The sequence below is a fragment of the Polyodon spathula genome, chromosome 5 (genome assembly GCF_017654505.1).
Source record: "Polyodon spathula isolate WHYD16114869_AA chromosome 5, ASM1765450v1, whole genome shotgun sequence".
NCBI classification, from domain to species: Eukaryota; Metazoa; Chordata; class Actinopteri; order Acipenseriformes; family Polyodontidae; genus Polyodon; species Polyodon spathula.
Genome location: NC_054538.1, coordinates 29,910,343 through 29,932,425, shown reverse-complemented (window position 1 = coordinate 29,932,425; position 22,083 = coordinate 29,910,343). Strand labels below are relative to the sequence as shown.

The 22,083-nt window shown below is 34.6% G+C and overlaps 1 protein-coding gene across 2 annotated transcripts; it reads right to left on the bottom strand.

Moving 5' to 3' along the window:
• Positions 1 to 3,432: 3,432 nt before the first annotated feature.
• Positions 3,433 to 21,426, bottom strand: LOC121315817 (syntaxin-7-like). Of its 2 annotated transcripts, none has more exons than XM_041250280.1 (10): positions 21,348 to 21,426; positions 20,035 to 20,141; positions 13,790 to 13,859; positions 12,328 to 12,418; positions 11,314 to 11,451; positions 10,630 to 10,667; positions 7,968 to 8,064; positions 6,407 to 6,479; positions 5,288 to 5,370; positions 3,433 to 4,400 (listed from the first exon to the last, which is right to left on the bottom strand). In XM_041250280.1, the coding sequence occupies exons 2-10, from the start codon at positions 20,117 to 20,119 to the stop codon at positions 4,305 to 4,307; spliced, it is 771 nt and encodes a 256-aa protein (XP_041106214.1). In that variant the 5' UTR covers positions 20,120 to 20,141; positions 21,348 to 21,426; the 3' UTR covers positions 3,433 to 4,304. The 2 variants fall into 2 exon arrangements, with proteins under 2 accessions (XP_041106214.1, XP_041106213.1); XM_041250279.1 differs by lacking the exon at positions 21,348 to 21,426 and adding an exon at positions 20,692 to 20,882.
• Between the last annotated feature and the right edge of the window lie 657 nt (positions 21,427 to 22,083).

The window sequence follows — 22,083 nt, the reverse complement described above, 5'->3', positions numbered from 1 at the left end:
AACAGTGCAGTCTGGAAATGTGAACCAACCCCTTCATTGGCTAAAAATAAGAAGCACACATTAATTTAAAATTACACAGACATATTTGTTAATGATATCTACATATTATGATCATCAGAAGTCTTTATAGACTACTGTACTTCAGAAAATAAAGTAGGCTTTCATTATACCTATCTTTCACTTTTAAAAGACCTAATAACTACAAACCATAACAAGCTAATCAACGAACCTGGTGCTTGCATAGGTTTCCGCATATCCAGACTACATGCACTCAAAATGTTATTTTAGTAAACTTTTACCTTATTAATAAATGTTTATACAGTATGCAGTATGAGGTGTTTGTCTTTGGTTAATTTCGGAAAAAGCGCAAATGTATTAAATCATATTTCACAAAGCAGTAAAATGCAGTTGCAGCTTAGTTAAATGTAATAGTTTGAATTCCCCATAGTTTATATTCCACATTATGACTTCTCGTTAACCTTAATTGCCACTGTGAAAGAGACATTGCAGACTATTTAGACATTCCTGTAGAAATAGGAAAAATACATTCACATTAACTGATTTCTGTCTACAATCCAGCATTTTTATCAACATAAACTTACCTTTTTATTGAGTCATGGAAGGTCCTACAATAATGATGAAACCAAGACGAAAAATGTTGTTTCTGTGTTAAGATATAAGCCACGTTTCTACAGCATACTGCCACTACACTTGTTGTTCATTTACAGCTACAGTAATTAATTTCAGGAACTTAAGCACGTTTGATCCTTGTAGTACCAGGACGTCCATGGTGGTAACAGGTTTGTTACATAAACCACTGTTTGAGCTCTCCAGAACAACAGGAGACCAATCCACATTTAGATAAATATCTGATTTTGAGTATTGTGGCATGCTTTAATGTAATGGCCACTTCTTTTGGTTTCATAAATGGTTTCATAAATTACAAAAAGCTGTACTAAAATGTTCAGCAAACATTAAACCCCTACATTGTTTATCAACTCACTTGTTTAATGTGTTTGTAAACTAGTTGTTAATAACTGAAAAGAAAACAATAGTATTATTAATGAGTAGGATATAAAGTCAATCATTTTATTTTCTCAAGATCAATAAATATGAATCTATTTACTTATTGGGAAGTATGAGAATTCCATAGAGTAAACATGTATCTGGAATCATAAAAAAGTATATATGTTACCAAGAAAAGGTGGTTATAATTAGGTTTTGTTTTTGATCACATGATGTCCCTTTAAACTTATTTGGAGTCGGTTCTGTTTCCTAATCAAACTCAGAAAAAGTTTTTAATTACAAAACAATATCACTTGTTTTTACCTTCATATCTCGACTGAGCCGGATTCTGTTTCGCTTCATTTTTATTTCAAACAAAGTGACAAATTACGTTAATCGCTCATCCTTGCTGATCCTAACTGCATTTCATTCTTGCAGTTGCCTAGTTTATCGTTGTGCTTTTGTTATTTTCACTCGTTTAACAGAGTTGTCTTGACAGATGTTATTTTCAGCATAAAATATCCAGTACAGAGTGTACACTAATAACAGGTCCATCATTTGAAATCTCCTTAATTTGTAGCAAAGAAAAAAAAAGTCTTAAACCCACAGATCATCACCAAGGACATGTCTGTTCTGGAGCACAGGCAGGAAATGCTGGAACGCAAGGTGCACTGTTCGAAGCTCCAGTGTATTTATGTGCAGGGATGTCCAGCAGCCTGTCCAGGACTCGCTGACTCCTCTGCCTGCCCAGTCTGTCATCACCCACTTGACAACTGTGCATCACTCCCATCACTACACCTTTGCGCAGGGGTGAGGTTTCGCTCCACCAGCATAGGGCTTCCCAACATGAGCGAGACATCGTCAGCCGATGGGGTCTGTCTCGCTTGGTGTGTAGCTGAGAGGCATTGAGCCATGCTTGAATGGGGCACGTATGCAGTAACCCCAGTTAAATTGCTGATGAGGCTGTGGCCATCAGACCCAATAGTTTTTTACATAACAGTAGCTGTAATGTGGACCGTCTTTCAGGATAACGTATTCAAGTTTTCCATGCTGCCTTTCAGCCGCTCCTTAGCCCCAAGCACCTTTTCGAAGTCCGTGGATGTAATCCTAGCTCCCTTGCAGTTGCAAGGAATCAGGATGCTGAACTGCCTCGATGACTGGTTGATCTGTTCCCAGTCGCAGGAAGGAATAGTTGCCCATATGGTGACAGTGACAAACCATATAGTGAGACTGGGTCTCACTCTCAAAGAGGCCAAGAGTCATTTAATACCGGTGCAGAGTATGGTTTTCTTGGGTCTCCGGCTGGATCCCCTCACCATGCATGCCTATTTGTCGGACGACAGAGTAGAGGCTATTCAAAACTGACTGACCCTGTTTCAACAGGGGTCCACAGTACAGCTGCTGTTGTGTCAAAAACTACTGCGTATAATGAGGGCGCTCTTTTGAGCCATATCATTGACTGACATTTGTACTGCGGCTAGCTGGGCAACTCCGCATACATTCACCAGGTTCTACTGAATCAGTGTGGTAGATCTTTCTACGCCTTCATTAGGCACAAGGGTCACTGAGGGTGCACTCACACACCACCAACACTAGTTGCCAGTAGCGAGTCGTCCCTCTTATGCTGTCTGCTCACGCTCCCTCGCGACAGCTCCAGTATACTTTCCCAAAAGTACTTGTTGGTGGTTGTCTATGAATTGAAAGGGAACGTTAGGTTACTTAGGTAAGGGGCAGATTGTGTTTGTTGCAATTGAGAACATCTTCAAACCTGGAGACAAATTATATATATATATATATATATATATATATATATATATATATATATATATATATATATATATATATACACACACACACACACACACACACACATACATACATACATATATATATATATATATATATATATATATATATATATATATATATATATATATATATATATAAAGAAGAAAAAGGTAATGCAAGTACACAAAAATGTGTATAACTGATAAAAAAAAATCTATTATATCACTGTTTTTTTCATCCTGCTGAAAGACATAGTCCAAAATGTCCTGATAGAATAGATTTTGTATCAATTATTCACACTGTGTACCTACATTACCTTTTTCTTTTTACTTCAAATTATATATGTTATGGACCGCTGCCGAAATCAGGCAGTTGCCGTTGCCCGGGCAGTTGGCGAAGTACCCAGTTGCAGTGGGCAGATGCCGAATTAGCTTTGAATTTTTCGGCATCTGCCCTGGCTGGTCAACTGCTCACAACCACCTAGACGAAGAAAGACTTTTAAGAGATAAAGTATAATATAAAATAGAGAGTGAATTATCTGTTGTTTACAAAAATGATCATAGGCAGTTGCAGTGAAGGTGTGCTCGAATAAAGCTAATTATGCCGACATCTAGTTTAATTTAAATAAGATTTATTTCTTCACATAATCCAAACCACTTTTAAAAAGGACATGGTTTGTTATGGTGCACAATATCTGAAGACAATGAAGACGGCAGTGAATACGAGACTATGACAACACAGAAGAAAATGGAAAATCTGCAAGAAACGGATAAATTCTGTGCCACACAGAATCAGTGCACTGGCATGATTAATTACTAATTATTTATCACTTCATTAACTCAGTATCAAAGCTACCCTTGGTGTAGGATTAGTTAATTTAGGTGAACTTGCTTCCTAGTTTTTCCCACCAGAGACATGTGTAGAAAAACACCTCACATAGTTAATTGTTACTGTGACAGGCAAAACAACAAACATTGACAGACTTACAGATCTGTACTGTAGCAACTGACATTTTATATCACAGAGCAATTTTTACAAATCACAGAAATCACATGTTGTTATTATAACATTTAAAGCATTAAACATGTTATGCATATATTACATTCTGTAAAGGTGCACATTGGGTACAAGTGTATGTACTGTTCTTATTAGTGCAATTATGATTCATATAATAAAAGTGCAGAGAATAATTTAAAATATTTTAGTAGTCTACAGTATGTTCTTGGTAACATTCAGCTAGGTGATGGCACACAACACGCAAATTACAAATTCAAGTCATCGTATGGAATGTAAGTACTTGAGAAATGACTTTTAGTTATAAAATATATTATCCTTAAAAACAAATACAAACAGAATTTACAACTGCAAAGAGCATTTTTCATCATTTATATTTGGCTACTCTTTTGGCAAACTCGAGTTTTTAGACAGATGACAGTAGAAGAAAAAAACTGGCAAAAACATACCTGTGACAAGCTTAAGAATATTTAAAAATGCATTTCTTTGTAGCATCTTTAGATTTGCGAAGCACCCCAGATGATTAGTCCAATCGCAACAGCTATTAATGTGAGAATCACAACCAGAATACAGATCTTCTTGCGGGATTTGCACTGTCAGTAAACAAAAAAAAAAAAAAACAAACAAACAAAAAAAAAAACAGGCAAAAAAACATTAAACTCCAGTGAAATCCTTCTAATCCTATCACTAAAAGAGTTGAGGAAAATATTTCAATTTAATAAGTTAATAACACATCTAAAAACACCTCTGAAGTACACAAAAAGGAACATGATAGGGAAATAATTATACAAAAAGTTAATAAAAGTGTAAGAAAAATAATGCCTGTTACAGTTTTTTAGGGGGCAAGTTAACAAAGAACAAAATGTGATTGTGTCCTGTGCAGAATTATTATTTTAATATAATCCACTGTTTCTTAAATGAGGCCCAAGCAAGCTATACTTGTTAAACTTATTTTGCCAGCAAACTACAGCCTGCATTAAAAAATAAAGTAGATTACTGCTTTTGCTTAACATTACAATTAGGATTGCACTGGCATACAATCTACCTGTTCAACAGCATCAAACTGTATTGCAAGATGTACCCTACTGTATAAGTATGTTCATCTCATCAACTACTTATCAATTACTAGTATGAAGATAAGCTTATACATGCACAGTTTTAAAAACATATAAATCATGCTATTATAAATGTTTTTATTCTGAAAGTGAAACATTTGTTTTAGTAGTACAATAAAAGAAAACATAAGTTGTATTGAATTAAATGACTTGCATGTATGTACTGTTAACTTGGATGAATCTTCAAATGTAAAAAAAATGCTATTTAATAGAGGGTTAATGATGTTGTATTCTTGAGGTTTGAACCATTTTACTAGAAGCAAGTGAGAGAGTTATTGTTTTTGGTTCATCTAAAAGAAAACAGAGAAAGCTATCAGAAGTGATCCGTTTACTATGGATCCTGTGGATTAAGACATTGACTTTACCTGATGTTCTGCAGCCCTGGACAGCTGCTGGCTGGCTGACTGCACACGTATTTCAGCATTTTCTACATTGGCTTCTATGCTGTCTGGATGAAGGAAAACAAACAAAAACAAAAACAAAAAAAAAGTTACATTATCATTATGTACAGTTAAAAACATTATTTGGAGATAAGGCAAAGTTTAAAATGGCCCTATCTATTATCTATTTTATACATGCGTTTCCCTCTGGTAAAGTTTTACAGTTTTATTTTTCTTAAAGGAATTCATTAAAGCAGTATTTTAGAAACACTTAGGCTACATTCTTGTCCAATCGTGCACAAGATCTAATAAAATAATACTATTACGATCTTATCAGCTATAGTATTACCATGTGTGACTATAGTACAGAAAAATAAATATTTCTTTAAAAAAAAGAAAAATAAGTACAATGCATAGAATTCTTAGTGGATATTGTTGTTACCTTAAATGACCCGTCAAGGGAAGTAAGTCAAGATGAAAAACAATCAAAGTGCCAGACCAACTGTGCCTATGTAGCTTTAAGTGCTAATTACAGCAATTAAATGTGTTGTGTAGTCTAACAAAGTCTAATAACTACTCAGGAGGTTTGGGATTGTTCCATAAGTTTCTTTAATGATTGATCTATTATGAAAAGTTTATCAAGATAGATCAGGAACAGGCAACCTACAACTGTTCTTAATTATTAAATTAATCCTCTGACCAGGGCTTGAATGAAATCAAAGTTTATGGGGCTGCCATAACTACACTTTTTAATGACTACAGCTCCAGACTAATATTGAGTAAATATCCAGGCCCTGGTATTCTGTAAAACCAGAAAGAATTGCTTCATTGTACCTGTTAAACCTGGTATGGCAACTGCCCTTCAAGACAGTATCCTTACAAAAAATAAACAGCATACTCTACATAGTATTATAACCTGAAGTATATTAAACACTTCTTATATACAAACATGTAAGTGCAAATTATGACAGTAGCCTTCCAGTCTTTTTCCAGCCCTTACAAGCCTAGGATGGAGTGTTTGTAAGTTGATGGGTTTTGTATTGGTGCATAAAAAGATTGACAGGATTTATACCCGCCAAAGAAATAACAAAAACCAAATCTTACCAATTGTGTCCCCTTGCTCATGAATCATCATTCCCAAATCTTTGAAGATTTCATTGATATCTGTAATATCAGACTGACAAAATAAAAGGGTCACAAATATGTTTGTGAGCATGTTAAAGATGTATAAAGATGTTTAAATGAGTTTTAATATCACTCAGGGGTCTCCATCTTGTGACTTTCATTCTAACCAACATGCATTGATTATTTAACTGACCAGTTTGAACCCTTCCAGGTTTGATAACAGCCTAAATATATACAGAACTAGGAATGAGAAAGGCTCCTGTTGTATAGAAGTGTGATCCTTCCCATGTTTTTCAATGAGCTTTAATTAATAATGTATACCCCCTGAATTTGCATAATGATTATTTTTGTATCTTTTTTATCCCATGAATTAATATGCTCTTATTCAGATTTATTATTGTTTATGAACTCGTGGATATTTGGCATGTAGAACTCTGCACAATACAGTAAACTAAATATGAAACATAAAAAATACATAATTGTCTCATTTGATAGTGCAAAATTACAAATGCCGTAAATACCACCACTACTACTACAAAAAAAACTACTACTACTACTAGTACTACTCCTACTACTACTACTACTACTACTACTAATAATAATAATAATAATAATAATAATAATAATAATAATAATAATAATAATAATAATATAATAATAATAGCAATCACTCAATTGCAGTTTTTGGAATTTTTTTCATTTTTGTTAAGTTTTTCATTAAAAAAATAAATAAATAAAAAAAATAAGTTATTTTTTAATGAAAAACAATTGTCTAAATGGAGATTAATGTTGAACCTAACAAGTAAATGCTACCTTCTCTGCTCTTATTGGCATGTTTAAGACAATTACCAGCATATACATTTAGGCATATTTCTGAGCAAACATGAGCTAAGGCTATTGCAAAAATCAGACAGATGCACTTGGGTTATACACCAATAGTGAGATTGTAAAACATATGCAATTATCATCCTTTGACATGCTGCTTAAAGGGGGGAGCCACCACATTGCTCAAAAACAGTCCAGAAGATAAAATAAATGCTGATGACCTTGTTAAACATGTCACGTATGCATAAATGCATAGAATGTAACAGAAAGGATAATATCACATATTGTGGGGGAATAAACAGATAAACGATTCAACATTACGCCAGTTCAGAGAATATAAATTATTCCTTTAATTCAACTCTCACAATTGCACAATAATGCATTTACAGGAAAACTTACAGGCACTCAGCTACTCATCCCGTCTATAGGCATACCATGGAATTCAGGTGAAGGAGGGAAAGAAATCCACAGATGAAAGTGACAAGGAAAAGTGTAACATATAAGCAGGGTTCGATGCAAGATTGAATGAAAAAGGGCCAACGTCAAAAGACTTGACTTGTGTATGTGTGCTGACTGATAAATCCCAAACGCCCGAGAATATTTGTAATCCCACAATGCATGTGCCCTTTGGAAGCATTGTCTAGGATAAAGAGATAATAACTGGAAAAAAAAGCTAGATATATTAATAAAAATGTAAATTGCACATCATAATCACCTCCAGTTGCCTTATGGAAGTTTCTCTTTCTTTGATGAGCATAAGGTCCTCTTTCTTAATAGCATCATCTTGTACCTGTGCTTGGGGCTGATTTTCACTGTCATTGAAAAGATTAGAAGTTAAAAGTTCCAATTTCACATGTTCTAAGTTCAATAAATGTGTGTTCTTGAATTTGAATAGATAACAATAAAATAACGAACACACTAAAATATCTACAGATCAATAACACGTAGACCAAGCTTCCAATGTCACAGACAACACATACAATTGAACACAACTGAACGTATCCTTATTTTTCTTTTTCTACTTTATTTTTCCTTCTTATACAATTCTGATGCTAGATAATATTCCCTTTTGTAAATTTTACTTTATTTTTTTTATTATTTTCAGTTTGTTTGCTTTTTTGCTTGTCCAGGGACTGCCAGTGAAAATGACCTCACAGCTAAATCTGGGAGCAATGCATCTTATGACATGTCATAAATGTTACAAATTGACATTGTTCCTGTCAAACAAATCTGAAACAAAAACACACTGGAAATATCAAAAGTGCCCAGCCATTTAAAGTGGAGATATCAAAAACACAAGCCATGTTTCAAGAAATCGTTGGGCAATCTGGCCAGCACCAGGCAAATAGTCACAACTGTAAAACCGATGGGGGCGAAGGCTGCCTCAATTGTTTCTTCTAATTTCTATCAGTTGTGCCTGTTTGCTTGGAGAGCACCAAGCAAACAGGCACAACTGTAAAAGCTGTGGGGGTCAAGGTTGTAACAAATATTTCTTGAAACGTGGCTTGTGTTTTTGATATCTCCACTTTAAATGGCTGGGCACTTTTGATAACTTGCCATTTTTTTCACATTTCCAACATTTTTGTTTCAGGTATCACTTCTTTTTTCACTTAATGTATAAAAACACACACACACACTCATTACGGGAATAGCAAAATTGTTCAACCTATATTGAGGCAGTGTATTGTCGTTTGGATAGGGTAAATGTAAATAGTAGCCTAGTCTGTTGAAAGATTTAAGATGCGAATCTGTGTAGCGTAGCAGTTATGTAGTTGGAGTGAAAGTATGACTAATTAGGGTTCAGATGCTGTCTTTTTATACATGCACGTTACATATGTGTGCAAAAGTACATTTTTTCACATAAATGGTTTTGCAAACAATCACAATAAGCTTGATCCATTCATTTAGCATATTGCAACGTTTTCATGTTGAGGTAGTAGTATTCAGGGAGACACGACAGAAAAAATCAATGGCATCAATAAACAATGCAAAAAGGCAAATAAAAAAAAATTTAAAAAGCCACAAGTAACACATATTGAACCCTGTCAATACACCCAAACAACAATTCACCCAACCAGTTATTTCTCATGATATTTGTAGAGCTCCAAATGTGAAATAAAAATGTTGCCAGTCACCACTTTATTAAGTCATGTTTATGATATTTCTGTTTTGTTAGTAAGATGTTTTATGTGTTGTTTATGTGATGTGTTTGTTTGTGATCAATTGATTTTTCTTATTGTTTATTTATAATATTTTTTTTTATTATCTAGAAATATGTAGTGGTGATTTGTTCTTAATTTGCGTTGTTTTAAAGTATAATTCACAAGATTTATTAAAATTATAATATTTTATTAATTCTATTATTAGAATTATTATATATAGGAAAGAACGCTAGCGCTGTTCCTAAAAAATGTTTTGAGAAGCATTTTAAGAACATAGCTGAATGTTATTATAGTAGGGTGCTCTGACTGTTGGGAAAACATTTTTTAATCCCTCATAACCTTCAGAAAACATTGAAGTATGCAAGGAATAAGGTCAACATTCACAAAGGAAAAATGCACTTTTATTCCAGTAACAGCAGTACCATATCTCCTGAATGGAAGAGGAGCTGGGAGACGCTGGACAGTCCAGCTAGAAGCTGGTAAACTGGTCAGACCAGCTTAAGGTTTTTAAAAAGCACAACCCTAGCTGGTGACCATCTGTTTAAGCAATTTTATTTTTCTAATTATATATAACATGGAATCGCAAGAGGTTTTCAGTAGAACAATCTGGTATTTTGAAAAGTTAAACACAACCCAATTAATTGCAGTATTAATGTGTTTGTACTCAACGTTAAACTACACAACTAGCAAGATAGTGCCTTTTATCAAGCTATAACAGTACAATGTGGTTCAATTTTAGTTGACAATAGCCAATAACAACCATAACCCAAGGTAAAAGAGAGAAAAATCACATTTCAACAAATATAGCAGCAGCCATATGGGTCAAGTTAAAGGTCACTACAAAAGGGTTATTTATTTATTTATTTATTTAATGTTGCAAATATGAAGTCTGAATATCTTCTAAGACACAGTCAGTTTATTTACTCCAAATATAATGTAGATGGATCTTAAAGCAATAACTCCAGCTGGGATTAATAAAGAATTAAGATTATCATGTTTTTGCAATGCATAAAATACTTTATAAATTGTCATGACTGTATTTATAATACCTTTGTTGTGTTTTCACCTGACTTCATTTACTAGTGTCCATGGTGATTGAAACTCTTTAAGAACTGTTCAATTCACTTAGATTTTAAAGAGTGCAGTCAATTTGTGACGTTGAATACTTTGAACAAAAAATAACATTGAACCTGGCCTAAGACTTCTCTTTCTCACCTTTCATATGACAGCAGGCCTCCATCTGGCAAACCACCCTAGAACAGAGAAACAAACAAACAAACTGCTGCACTTTTTTCTTGGTTTGAATGTCAGATAGTTTACCTAGGGGAACAATTAGCCCTAACCATCTGTTTTTCTTGTCCGTCTTAAATCTCAGTGCAGCACCCATTGCGCGAAGGTTTATTTACCATCATGTGTGGGAAAACTCATTAACTTGTTTTTTGAAGCATTCTGTTTACTACTTGTAATTGATATGATATATATATATATATATATATATATATATATATATATATATATATATATATATATATATATATATATTATATTGATATATAGTAGTATTGATAGTAGTAATATATATATAATTGCAAATCTAAGCATCCATTTCAGTGTTTTTTCTCCCTAATATTTATTGTGTAATATAACCAACATTACTTGAGTGTACACGTATATGTTTAATAAACAGATTTTTAGGTATTGTAGTTGTTTACAAATTGAGTGTTTTCTTGTATATAGAAATTAAAGTACATATACACAAATATATGTTCTAGTAAAGACTACCAACACAGTACTTTAGATCAATCCAAAATAAGACTCACTTGTGTAAATTAGGGGTAAATATTACATCCTAGACCGCACAACAAATAAAAAACATTTGAAAAGAATCTTTCTACTTACAGACACTCTTGAGCTGGCACGCACTCTTGCTACAAATTCCTTTTCCTTCTGAGCAGCCTGTCTTTGAATCTTTTGGAAAGCAGCCAATGCACTAGAAAAGTCACCAACTAGACGATCTTTCTGTATCTTTCTTTGGCGCTACAATAAAAAAAAAAAAAGAAAGAAAACAAAAGAAACAAACCATAGATGAGCTTTGCTGGAAAGCTTACTTAAGGTCTGTCAAATATTTACTGCAAAACACTACTTTGGCTCAATTCAAGTAGTGGGCATCTCAAAAATACTAGTGGGAAATTAATGTAAGTTGTTAAACATTTTCAAAGAAATAAATGTCTATGCATGCCATTTGTTCCTAAGAAATATTTCTTAAATTGTATGCTGGAGATTTCCGCTTTAAAATGGCTACAAACTACAAAAACATGAAGTGCAAGTCCTATGCTTAATGTCATAGTTAAATATGATCTGCAAGTACTAATCGAAATGAGAAAAAGATTTTGGACAAAGTTTTTGGACAAAGAACAAAAAACTGTAAAACAAACAAACCTGTCACTCTTCAAAGAACACGTACTGTACTTACAGACAAACTTAAACACTACATATCTAATAGGAAAACAAACCAGTTTCGGACAGGTATTTGTTTAAAACAACCCACTATTAAAAAATACTTTTCAAGATCAAATTTTTGTTGACATCTATTTTTTTTTTTTTTAAAAGGTGTTTTATATGAAAAATGTATCTGTGATTTGGGCCACTGTTGCACATTTGCTGTTTGTTAGGCATGCTACGTATTGAGTGGCTTTTGACCTGAGACAGTGCATATTGCTTTTTTTTTCACTGATTTCTTAGTGCAACTCAACCCCCCCACCCTCCCAAGTAAGACAGCTTACCATTTCTGGATGTGATCTAATTTACTCAACAACCAATGACCCCTTTTGTATACAATAATAAAAGGTTAATCTGAAAATGCACAAAATACACACATTTAGAACATAAGTATGAGAAAGTAGTGCACAGTACCTGTTCTGCTGTCAGTGGAAGTAATCCAAACTCTTTCATATACCTGTCTGTTTCTTTGGCTAGCTGATTAGCTTGCTGCTGTTTCTGTAGGCTAAAATTTGAAAAAAGCAAAATAAAATGTCAATTCCACTATTTTCAGGACTACATTTTTCCACTGTACTACGTACTTTTTTACAAGTGCTAAAATTGCTTTAAGAAATACATATCTTTTGGAGGGATGTGTTTGTTTTTGGGACAATAATTAAATAAGCTCCTAAAAGTAGGGTTTTTGTGTCGTCACTGGTTTTAGAGAACCAGTGAGACCTAGTTCTGGAATGATCTAGGGCCCTATTCACAAAATGTTAAGGACTTTTATTAGGGATTACTATTTTTTAAGGGCTGTTTTTAAAATTGTGTTTAGAAACATTCTCTTGGTTTAAACCATGCTTTGAAAAATTATTTTCATACTAAAATTGCATATACGAGCCAAAATAAATTAATCAAAGTAATACTGATGTTAAACAAAATGAAGGCGAGCTCTGTTTTGTTAAACTTCCACACCTATAGCCTAATTATTCACAATAAAGGGTAGCAGGGTTCCGAATAATACAGCATTGCACGTCCCCACGTATTGCTACAACTGACTAAATAATGTACCTGTCATTTTTATTTTCATTGTTAACATCCTGGCAACGTTTTAGACATATAACATTAAAGTCTGTTTCAAAGCTCTTTTCAAAATAGCCGCTGTAGTGCACTAATAGTAACAGCCCCATATCCTAGTCTCACTGATTTACAATTAAGTTGAGTTCTCCTACGTCATTGGAGATTTGTGCCAATAAGGCAGGTGTGTAGTTTTGGATTGATATCCAATTTGTGAGCACTTAGCATGGTTTACCTCTGCCCACCCAGTTAGACACAGTTTATTGCAACAGATCAGGAAAGAATATCTTTGCTCAACAGACTCAAATAATACAAATTTTAGGCACTTGCAAAAAGTAAAATATTTATTGAAAAATTCAAACCCTATCCAATGTGGGTTAAAATTATTTTCCTTTTAGTAGGGCTCATTGCAAATTTTGATTTTACACCATACACAAATATATAGCTTCAACATATCAGCCTATCAGAAGTCATGTTTAAAAAACCAAAAAAAAAAAAAAAATTAAAAATAGTAGTAGTTTCTGAAACAAATGGGTTTTCAAGATATAAAACTTTAATTATTTGAGTCTACCAGAAGATAGCAAGTAGGTCACCATGACCCAAATTCAATACCCTCTTAATCAAGAACATCAAAGGAATATACAACACACTACAGGAATAGGTATCCCCTACAGAACATTATAATGGCACTTCTTTATAGATGCTAAATGCTATGCATGAACAAAGAAACTGTTCTCTTGTTTTATGCTGTATCGCCTTTTTAGATGATTAATACTGCCACCTGCTGTCAAGGGAAAAAATCAAACCGATTTTAACTTACAGCTGTTGCCGAAGTTCTGTGTTGTCCTGTGGTGTTCCAAGCTGGTTTACAAGGCTTTGGATTTCATCAGCTGATTAAATATATGGAAAACAATATTAAGAATACATCTAAGGGTACAACCTGGTTCTGAAAAATTGTTGAAAATGATGTTTCACAACAACCTATGCGGGTAAGCAAATTCTAAATACATTGTAGAACAAGTTTTAATTCAAACATTCCATTCTTTGTTCTTGAACAACTCTCTACAGCGAACTTGGTCTATGGAATCTCAGCATACATGTGTATTGAGTATAAGGCCAATGTCTTGTAAACGGTTCAACATATATGTATTATTTTGATTATATTAGTAGTAGTAGTAGTAATAATAATAATAATAATAATAATAATAATAATAATAATAATAATAATAATAATAATAACAGATACAAACAACATGTCTTAAAATATTTTTTAATCCAGTCCTGCCTTTGAGACCAAAAGACACTTGAGCATGCCCATTAAGCAGTACTGTACATGGTGTTAATAGACCTCAGATTACACTTTAAAAGATGACAACAGGTTCAAAAGGATTAAATGATGATGCTCGTCTTCAGAGTTCTGAAGGTATTAACCACTCTAATTGCATATTTGCGGCAGCTCTTGGCTATTAACACTCCTGTTATGTTCAGTGGAGAAGGAACACATGTCAGCTTGGGACCATGTTCCAATGATAAAGAACTACACAGAAATATGCACAAATCACAAGACTTATGACTGACTGACTTTTCAATCCCCACCAAGCAAAGATCCTAGCCCTGATATTCAGCGTATTTAACTGTTATGTTGGCGATGGGACTTCTAATCTCCATTTAGAATTTACATTTTCTGTATTTAAAACTTAATTTCTGAATTCTAAAAAGGTGTTTTCAGCACTGAATCCAAAATCAAAATAATGCAAAAATCTATTGATAAATATTTTTTTGACCAGTACTAAAAAATGTTTAATATCACTCATGTTAAGCTCTGACTTGGGCTTTCCATCAGTTTTCATTCTCTTAGACCCAAGTGCTGCCTTTGATACTGTAGACCCCTCCATCTTACTGAATCACCCTGAAAACACAGTGACACTGTCTGGCCTTGTCCTATCCTGTCTCTACTGGGGAGGCAAGATCCTAAGGTCTGAAGTTGTCTGCAGTGTTCCACAGGGCTCATTGTAGGTCCTTTGCTATTTGCATTATATATGTTACCATTAGGTGATATTACCCGCACACAGAGTGAACTTCTATTGTTATGCAGATGATACCCAGCTATATCTGTCCCTAAAGTCAGGAAATATTTATTCTGGGGAGTATGCATTGCAGGCATCAGGTGTTGGAAGTCTCAGAATTTTTTAATGCTAAATTCAGATAAAACAGAGGTTGTGCTAGTGGGCTCTCAGAACCAACTCAAAAATGTGGGTGAACTGTGAACTGGCTCCTTGTGCGGTACAGAATAGATTATTTTTTTTGCTGTTAACCTATAAAGCCCTAAATGGATTAGCACCTACTTATTTGCAAGAGTTACTGACCCCGTATCACCCAAATTGCACACTTAGAACACAGAATGAGGGGCTACTGGTTATTCCCAGGGTCAATAAAATTAACTTTGGAGGAAGGGCTTTTCTATGCAGAGCCCCTAAATTATGGGAAACTGGGACTGTTACAGTTTTTAAGTCTAGACTGAAAACACACTTTTATAAAACGGCTTTCTTTTGGGTGGGTTTTAATGTAGTGGGTATATGCCTAATTTCTATTGTGGGTTTACTATAATAACTTATATTTTAATAATTATGTTTAATCATTTTAATCATGACATTTGTAGTTTTATTATTTATTTATTTATTTATTTATTTATTATTGTATTGTATGATTTTAATTTGGTTCTCCTTAATAGTGAAATTAGCTTGGTGGTCTCAATTTAGCACCCAGGAGACATGAATCCACAACCCTAAACCACCCATTTTGACATAAGGTTTAAGAGATGATTGTGGTGCGCATTGTGCTTGCAGAGTTCTGAGAAGCTTGCTAAGTCAGGGATGTTGTGACAGGATGAAGACAATGTCATGGGTTAATTGCGCATACATTTATTATTACTGTTGTCGGCACTGTGCGTGCACGGTGTGTCTTTTTGACAAAAAAAGAGGTTCAAACCCCTTGCCTGCGGTTCAGTTCAGGCAAACCAGCCAGCCATGTGAATATGTGGCTGAGCCTGACCTGACTGCTTGGAAAACTTATATATGTGAATACAGCTGGACAAGAATACAGCTGGACAAAAAATAACTTAATTGATTGGTAATTTAGCCTAGCCCTCCTGTATTTAAGCCCAGCTCTTTGTGCTAGCAGGCAGCTCTGTTTTGGACAGGCTCCTGCTTTGCTGCTACTTTGCTAGAAGCCTACTTGGCAGCTTTTGTTGGTGTATAGTTAACAGTATTTCCTTTTTTTACTTCATTTAATAAAAGCGTGCAGCCTTGTGCTTGAACTGTAACCTCTGATTCCTGCTCCAATTGCTACCATTCTGCATTTGTCCAGCCAGTCAATCCTTCACAGATGGAAATAACCATGCCTGGTTTTACTATGAGTTTAGTAAGACAGACTTCAGCCTGTTAACTACTGTGGCCAATCAAGCTAGTATTAAAATCCTGAATGGGCGAAACTGCTATGCAATAGGAGTCTTATTGCCACCCTTGCAAGTGCATTCTGTCACTGTGCCTGACTGCAGCAAGTGAATTGCAGTAGGTGAAAGATATATAGGGGCCCATATTATTTGAATTAAGTATAACATTCAATTTAAACAATGTGTTGCTGCAACAATAGTTTTAGATAAATAATAATAAAAAAAAGGTTAAGAAAGATATCATATTGGTACTGCATTTCTGTCATTTCAGACTAGCCATGCCTCCTCAGTGGTAACTACTGCCCTGGGATACATATGTTGCATTTCATTTAAAATCTTTATAATTACAAGATATTGGCACTGTCCTGCAACCTACACTGACACAAGACAGCAGTTTGTTTTACATTAGGTCTGCTTACTATCACTAACCCATAAAGCCACTGTGTACCTTATGAAACAGCATGCAAAAAAGCTGATGACAGGATATAAAGGAGTAAGCTGAATGCAGTAATTAGACAAAGGAGAAAAGACTAACTAACTAGTTTTAGGAGTACCATTTACACAACCGTACACAAGAGGAAACATCTGTGTCATTGGTTTAATATCAGTTATTAAAATTAAAATGTTCCTTATAACAATGACAAACACATGCTGTACATGGTAAACACACACACACACACAGAAGTACAGTGATGTAGAACTGCATAGCTTACAATTTCATTAGGAAGGTTGTTATTTAAATGAGTAACTCACCAACATTACACTCTCAGCTAAAGAGAGTCTTTTCTTAATCCTGTGTTCATTTCTTGATATTGGCATCTCATACAGTATATGCTATCTTTAACTGGTTAACATTGTTTTATTCACTGCTGCACGCACCGATGTAAAGTGGATTCACAAACTGTTGTTAAATTCACCAGGAGTCTCTCAATGAACTGCTGTTAAACGCACCGCTGGGTCAATGCTGAAGCAGAGGATTCACCAAGGTTGAGAGTCGGTGAATTGCAGCAAAACCAATATGGCCACGGCCATGGTAGAAGTTAGTGTCTAGTACGGAGATACTTCTATCAATTTAATTGTAGATTCAGCAAATCTTTTGAAAATGGGAATGGAGTTGTGTACTCAATAAATATGTCGTGCTAATTAAAATAGTGATATAAATAGCAGCCAACAATCTCATGTTGTATTGTATTTGAAAAACTGCCTATGCCATTAGATCCTGCCTTTTGTACCACGGCTTGGCTCTGGTGTACAAGAATTAGAAATGAGACGAGAGAGAGAGAACAACGTGTTTTTTTTAAGTTTATTTTTTTTACCATGTATGCCATTTGTTTTTTTATACTTGAAACAAATATGTTATAATGCTGCGAAATCGGGGCTAACTGTATTTGAAAGTGCATCTATTAATATTTATAAATATTTACAATTGCAGGCTAGCTGCTTTCTACATTAGATTTTAATGTAACAACCTAGCCCTAATATCCTTATTATATTAGTCAGTTAAAGACAACTAAACCTTAACAGAGATAATAAGGCTTTAAGTTCTCAGTTCGTCCCAGTGAGCTTTCAGTTTATTTTGAAGACACTGCTTATGCAAGTTGATAAATCAGTGCTGTTTTCACCAAAATGACACACCCAGCTGCAGAAAGAGCAGAACATCAAGTGAGGCAGGTCAATTAGAGCAGCGATAGGTGCAGCTGTCAATCGATGAGCCAGTGTAAGTGTTAAGGATCAGTGGCACCAAAAAAGTAACACGTATTAATGCTGTTTTTGCAAGCATTTATTAATAACACATAGCGTTTCACGAGACTAAAGCCCTCCATAGCCTGAAATGGCTTTTGAAATCCAAGTCGCTATACCGAGTCAGAACGTCTTGAACATATCCTTGGACTTTCGGTTTCTTGCACAATTTCAGTGTACTTTGTTATTGGCTGTCAACCCCTCTATCACTTTCCCACCAGTCTAATAGAGTGCAATCATCCTCACACATGCCAACCACAGCCTAGCAAGCAGCAGCAGCAGCAATATCACCAGCAGGGATCCTAGTTTTCCACAATAAAAAAAAACAAAAAAACAACGACATAAAGAAAAAAAAGAAAAATCTGCGTTATTCCACAAGTAAAATAAGTGCTAAAAATTAGTTTTCCCTGCCACATGAATACACACATAAGCAGTACTACTGGTTAACAGTTAACACATCAAGTATTTACTGTTGTTCATGTTACACTTGTTGTGTCTCTGTTGTATTTTAGTTTATAATATATAATTATTCTTGAACTGTAACCTTGTATTACAGTGTAACATGTGTAAGTCACTTTGGATAAATGCGTCTGCTAAATAAATAAATAAAAATGGTTACACTTTCAAATTCTAAGCAAGTTACAAGCTTAACAGTGCCATTAATCAATAAAACAAACATGCTTTTTTTTTTTTTTTTTTTTTACTTCAAACATTAAAAATAGTTCCCTGCACATTTAAATATATATATTATATATTATAATATAATATATATATATATATATATATTATATATAGTATTTTCATGAAAAATAGTGAAAACACAGACGGCAGCAAGCGTCCAGCTACAATTGAATACTTACCGTTGAGGAATTAAACCGATTCACTTGTGCTTGCTGGTACCAGCTAGAACGCTAACGAGGTGATCATGTTTCTTCTTTGTTTACACACAAAATCAGAAACAACAGTTTCACAATGTTCTTTGGCAGTTGTAAGACGTTGAAATGATCCAAACACAGTGGTCTGTTGCAGTGTTTTTGATGGCCCTGCTGTTTCAGCCTGTTTACATATCCTTGCATTCAATTTATGTTTAGCGCTTCCCATGTACTCTATTAATGGTCTGCCTATGAGGGTAATCTACAGCCTTGCTGCATGAAGTACAAAACAGCACATTACCAATGACCTGAAATTCGTCCTTGCCAAACTCATTGACCCGATCCTTAGGGGTGATTTTTTTTGTTTTCAGCATCTTTGAACAGCTCTGAATACTGAAGTAAACTGAACATGAATACCAGAAGCAGTTTTATTAGACAAATATGTTTATGTAAATGTAAAGCAAAGTTGCCTGTGTTAATGTTTACATATTATAAATGTATTGATTTGGTTATTATCAAACAAATAAACAAAAAAAAAAGCCTTGCATGTTTTTTGCCCCTCCCCAAGTGTAAAACTAAAATATCCATGTTTTTCCGTGTTATTCCGTAGCAAACGGACTCCTAGGATCAGGCTGATTCACCAAACTGTTGTTAATTCCCCCGCACCGATGAGCTCCAAGTGATGTCACTTCTGACTCAGCGATGCAATGCACAGATGAATAAAACAACGCAGAAACAGCTTGTTCACATTCATTGTCAACTAAAACAGTTGTTTCTGTTGTTGTTATGTACTTATAAACCCTGATTTTCCTGAAGAAATGACATGCCAAACTTCTGCTTATAGTTTGGAACCAACCTTAACTTTGATTTCTGAAACTGCGAAAGGTTGGTTGGTATGTTGTTGCAACAAATATTTTAAAAATAGGTTGCAAATTCCCAGGTGCCAGCAGTGACCATCAAAAAATGCTGGGTTTTCTCAAATGAATATTGACGAATACTTACTGTGCTGCGTAATCTTCTGAATGTTTGAACCTATGGTCTGCGCAAAGCGGTTTGCATCACCATCTAACCCTGACTGGTAAGACATATTTAAGCAGTAGAAGTTCCACCTGAAAAACAAAAATGTAACGTGCGAGTCCTTTTCACCAAAGTCATTACTGACAAAACAATACTCTGAGAGTAAAAAGACAAAGTAACCCAATGACACTTTTCTTCTTATGCATTACATTAAGCCTAATAATTTTGAATTCATTTTATAAAAAAACATTTTTTAACATTAATGGGTGGGAGGGTTCTTCATGATGGGACAGAGTACAGACCTTACTTATTTTGAACATATTTTTACTTAATAACATGAAATAATCTTATAGAAATCCAGTATCTAGGAGTTCTCCCATGACACAAGCAGATGGATCCTCAGCTGTTAATCTAGCAACTTTGGTGGACTGATACAACTTTTTTTTTTTTTTTTTTTTAACTTTTTAATTCCCTTTAAACAGAGTTTTACAAACTAGCACTACATGGACACCCGCACACACAGCTGAAACGCAATGCAATTAATAAATCATATTATTGCGCTCACATTTAGAATGTAAAAATGACTGTCTGCTTAACATAGTCCAACTAACGTTGTAATGTCTAAGGTTCCTTAATACTCACCTTATCTTGAGAAATTACTTTTAAATCAGATGTCGTGCGCTGCACATACGAGCACCAATTTCAAAAGCCATCAACGTGAAGGAGGAGGCAGTGTTAACCTTCTTTAAATTTCCTAAAGCTAATCTGATGCATTTCTTACATGTGTGTAGTAAGGCTAAGACAATAAAAGGCACATATATTTCTACCGCAGACTATATGGTAGAGAACACCTTGATGTGTATACTTAAACAAAGCTGAAAACACTGGACCAAATGGCACACCTAAAACATCAAATGACACACCTAAGAAGTACTGTAAGGCTGTAATTAACACAAAGTTTGCCATGGCATGCAGAGCTATACGCAGCTAAATTCAGAACAAAACACGATAGTAAAAAAAAAAAAAAAAAAAAAAAAAAAAAAAAAAAAAAAAAAAAACGAACCTTGTATCTTTGATTCTGTACTGCCAAGTACATTGATAAAAACAAAACAGCAACATATGTACGATAAATATATAACTAGGTCAGGCACAGCACACATGCATAAATGGAAACATTTCCAGCGTATATGCTTGTATGTTTGTTTGGTTTCTTGCTGTGCAAAACGATTTTACATTATTATCGTAATATTTTATTTTACAATCACATTAAAATCAAACCTGTGTTAAAATGCACTTACCCAGATTCCGTCAGCCGTCTGTTTCCTGCTTAACGAATCATACCCGTTAGCGGATTGGTGTGTACGCATGCGCTCCGTTTGTCAAGCCACACAGTACTCAAATTACAGTTATTTAAATTGTCCATTGTAACAGAAACTGTATTCTTGCTATAATACGAATAGTACACATGCCTACATTAACAGTTTCAGTTTAGTTTCTTCTTCTTCTTCTTCTTCTTCTTCTTCTTCTTCTTCTTCTTCTTCTTCTTCTTCTTCTTATTTTTGGGGATCTGGGAATTATATCTAATTTAGGCAGAGAAATTAGAGACATTCAGAGAATTTCCAGATATGTAACAACTGTGACAACTGTATTGCTTAATCCCCAGCAAACTCCATTCTTCAGAATTGGGAGTTATAAATTAATTGCCCATGCACCACTAACTACAATCTAACCCTTGCTCATTAAAAACAAAACAAACAAATAAACAAACAAACAAACAAAACGGTTTATGTTTCAAACAGTGGCAGCAGCACCGTTCAGGGCAGCACAGTCAGAAACAACAGTTTCAGCAGGAGCAGGGGGCGTCCATGGCCCCCTGGACCTTGTGGACTGTGGTTAGTGAAGCACTAAGGCACGACAAGGGGTGGATTGACATGATATAACCGCACTCTTAAGGCGTTATAAGGCTCAAAGGGAAGCGGGCTGCCTTTAACCATTAAGTGTGAGGCTATATATCATGTCAACCTATCCCCTGGA

Bases quoted from the DNA above. Each gene is read 5' to 3' on its own strand.
- LOC121315817 (XM_041250280.1), bottom strand. From the start codon at position 20,119: ATGTCTTACCAGTCAGGGTTAGATGGTGATGCAAACCGCTTTGCGCAG. The intron at 13,860-20,034 runs GTAAGTATTCGT...ATATTTAATCAG, and splicing joins TCAGAAGATTACGCAGCACA to CTGATGAAATCCAAAGCCTT. The intron at 11,452-12,327 runs GTACTGTGCACT...TTTTTATTGTAG, and splicing joins TTCCACTGACAGCAGAACAG to CGCCAAAGAAAGATACAGAA.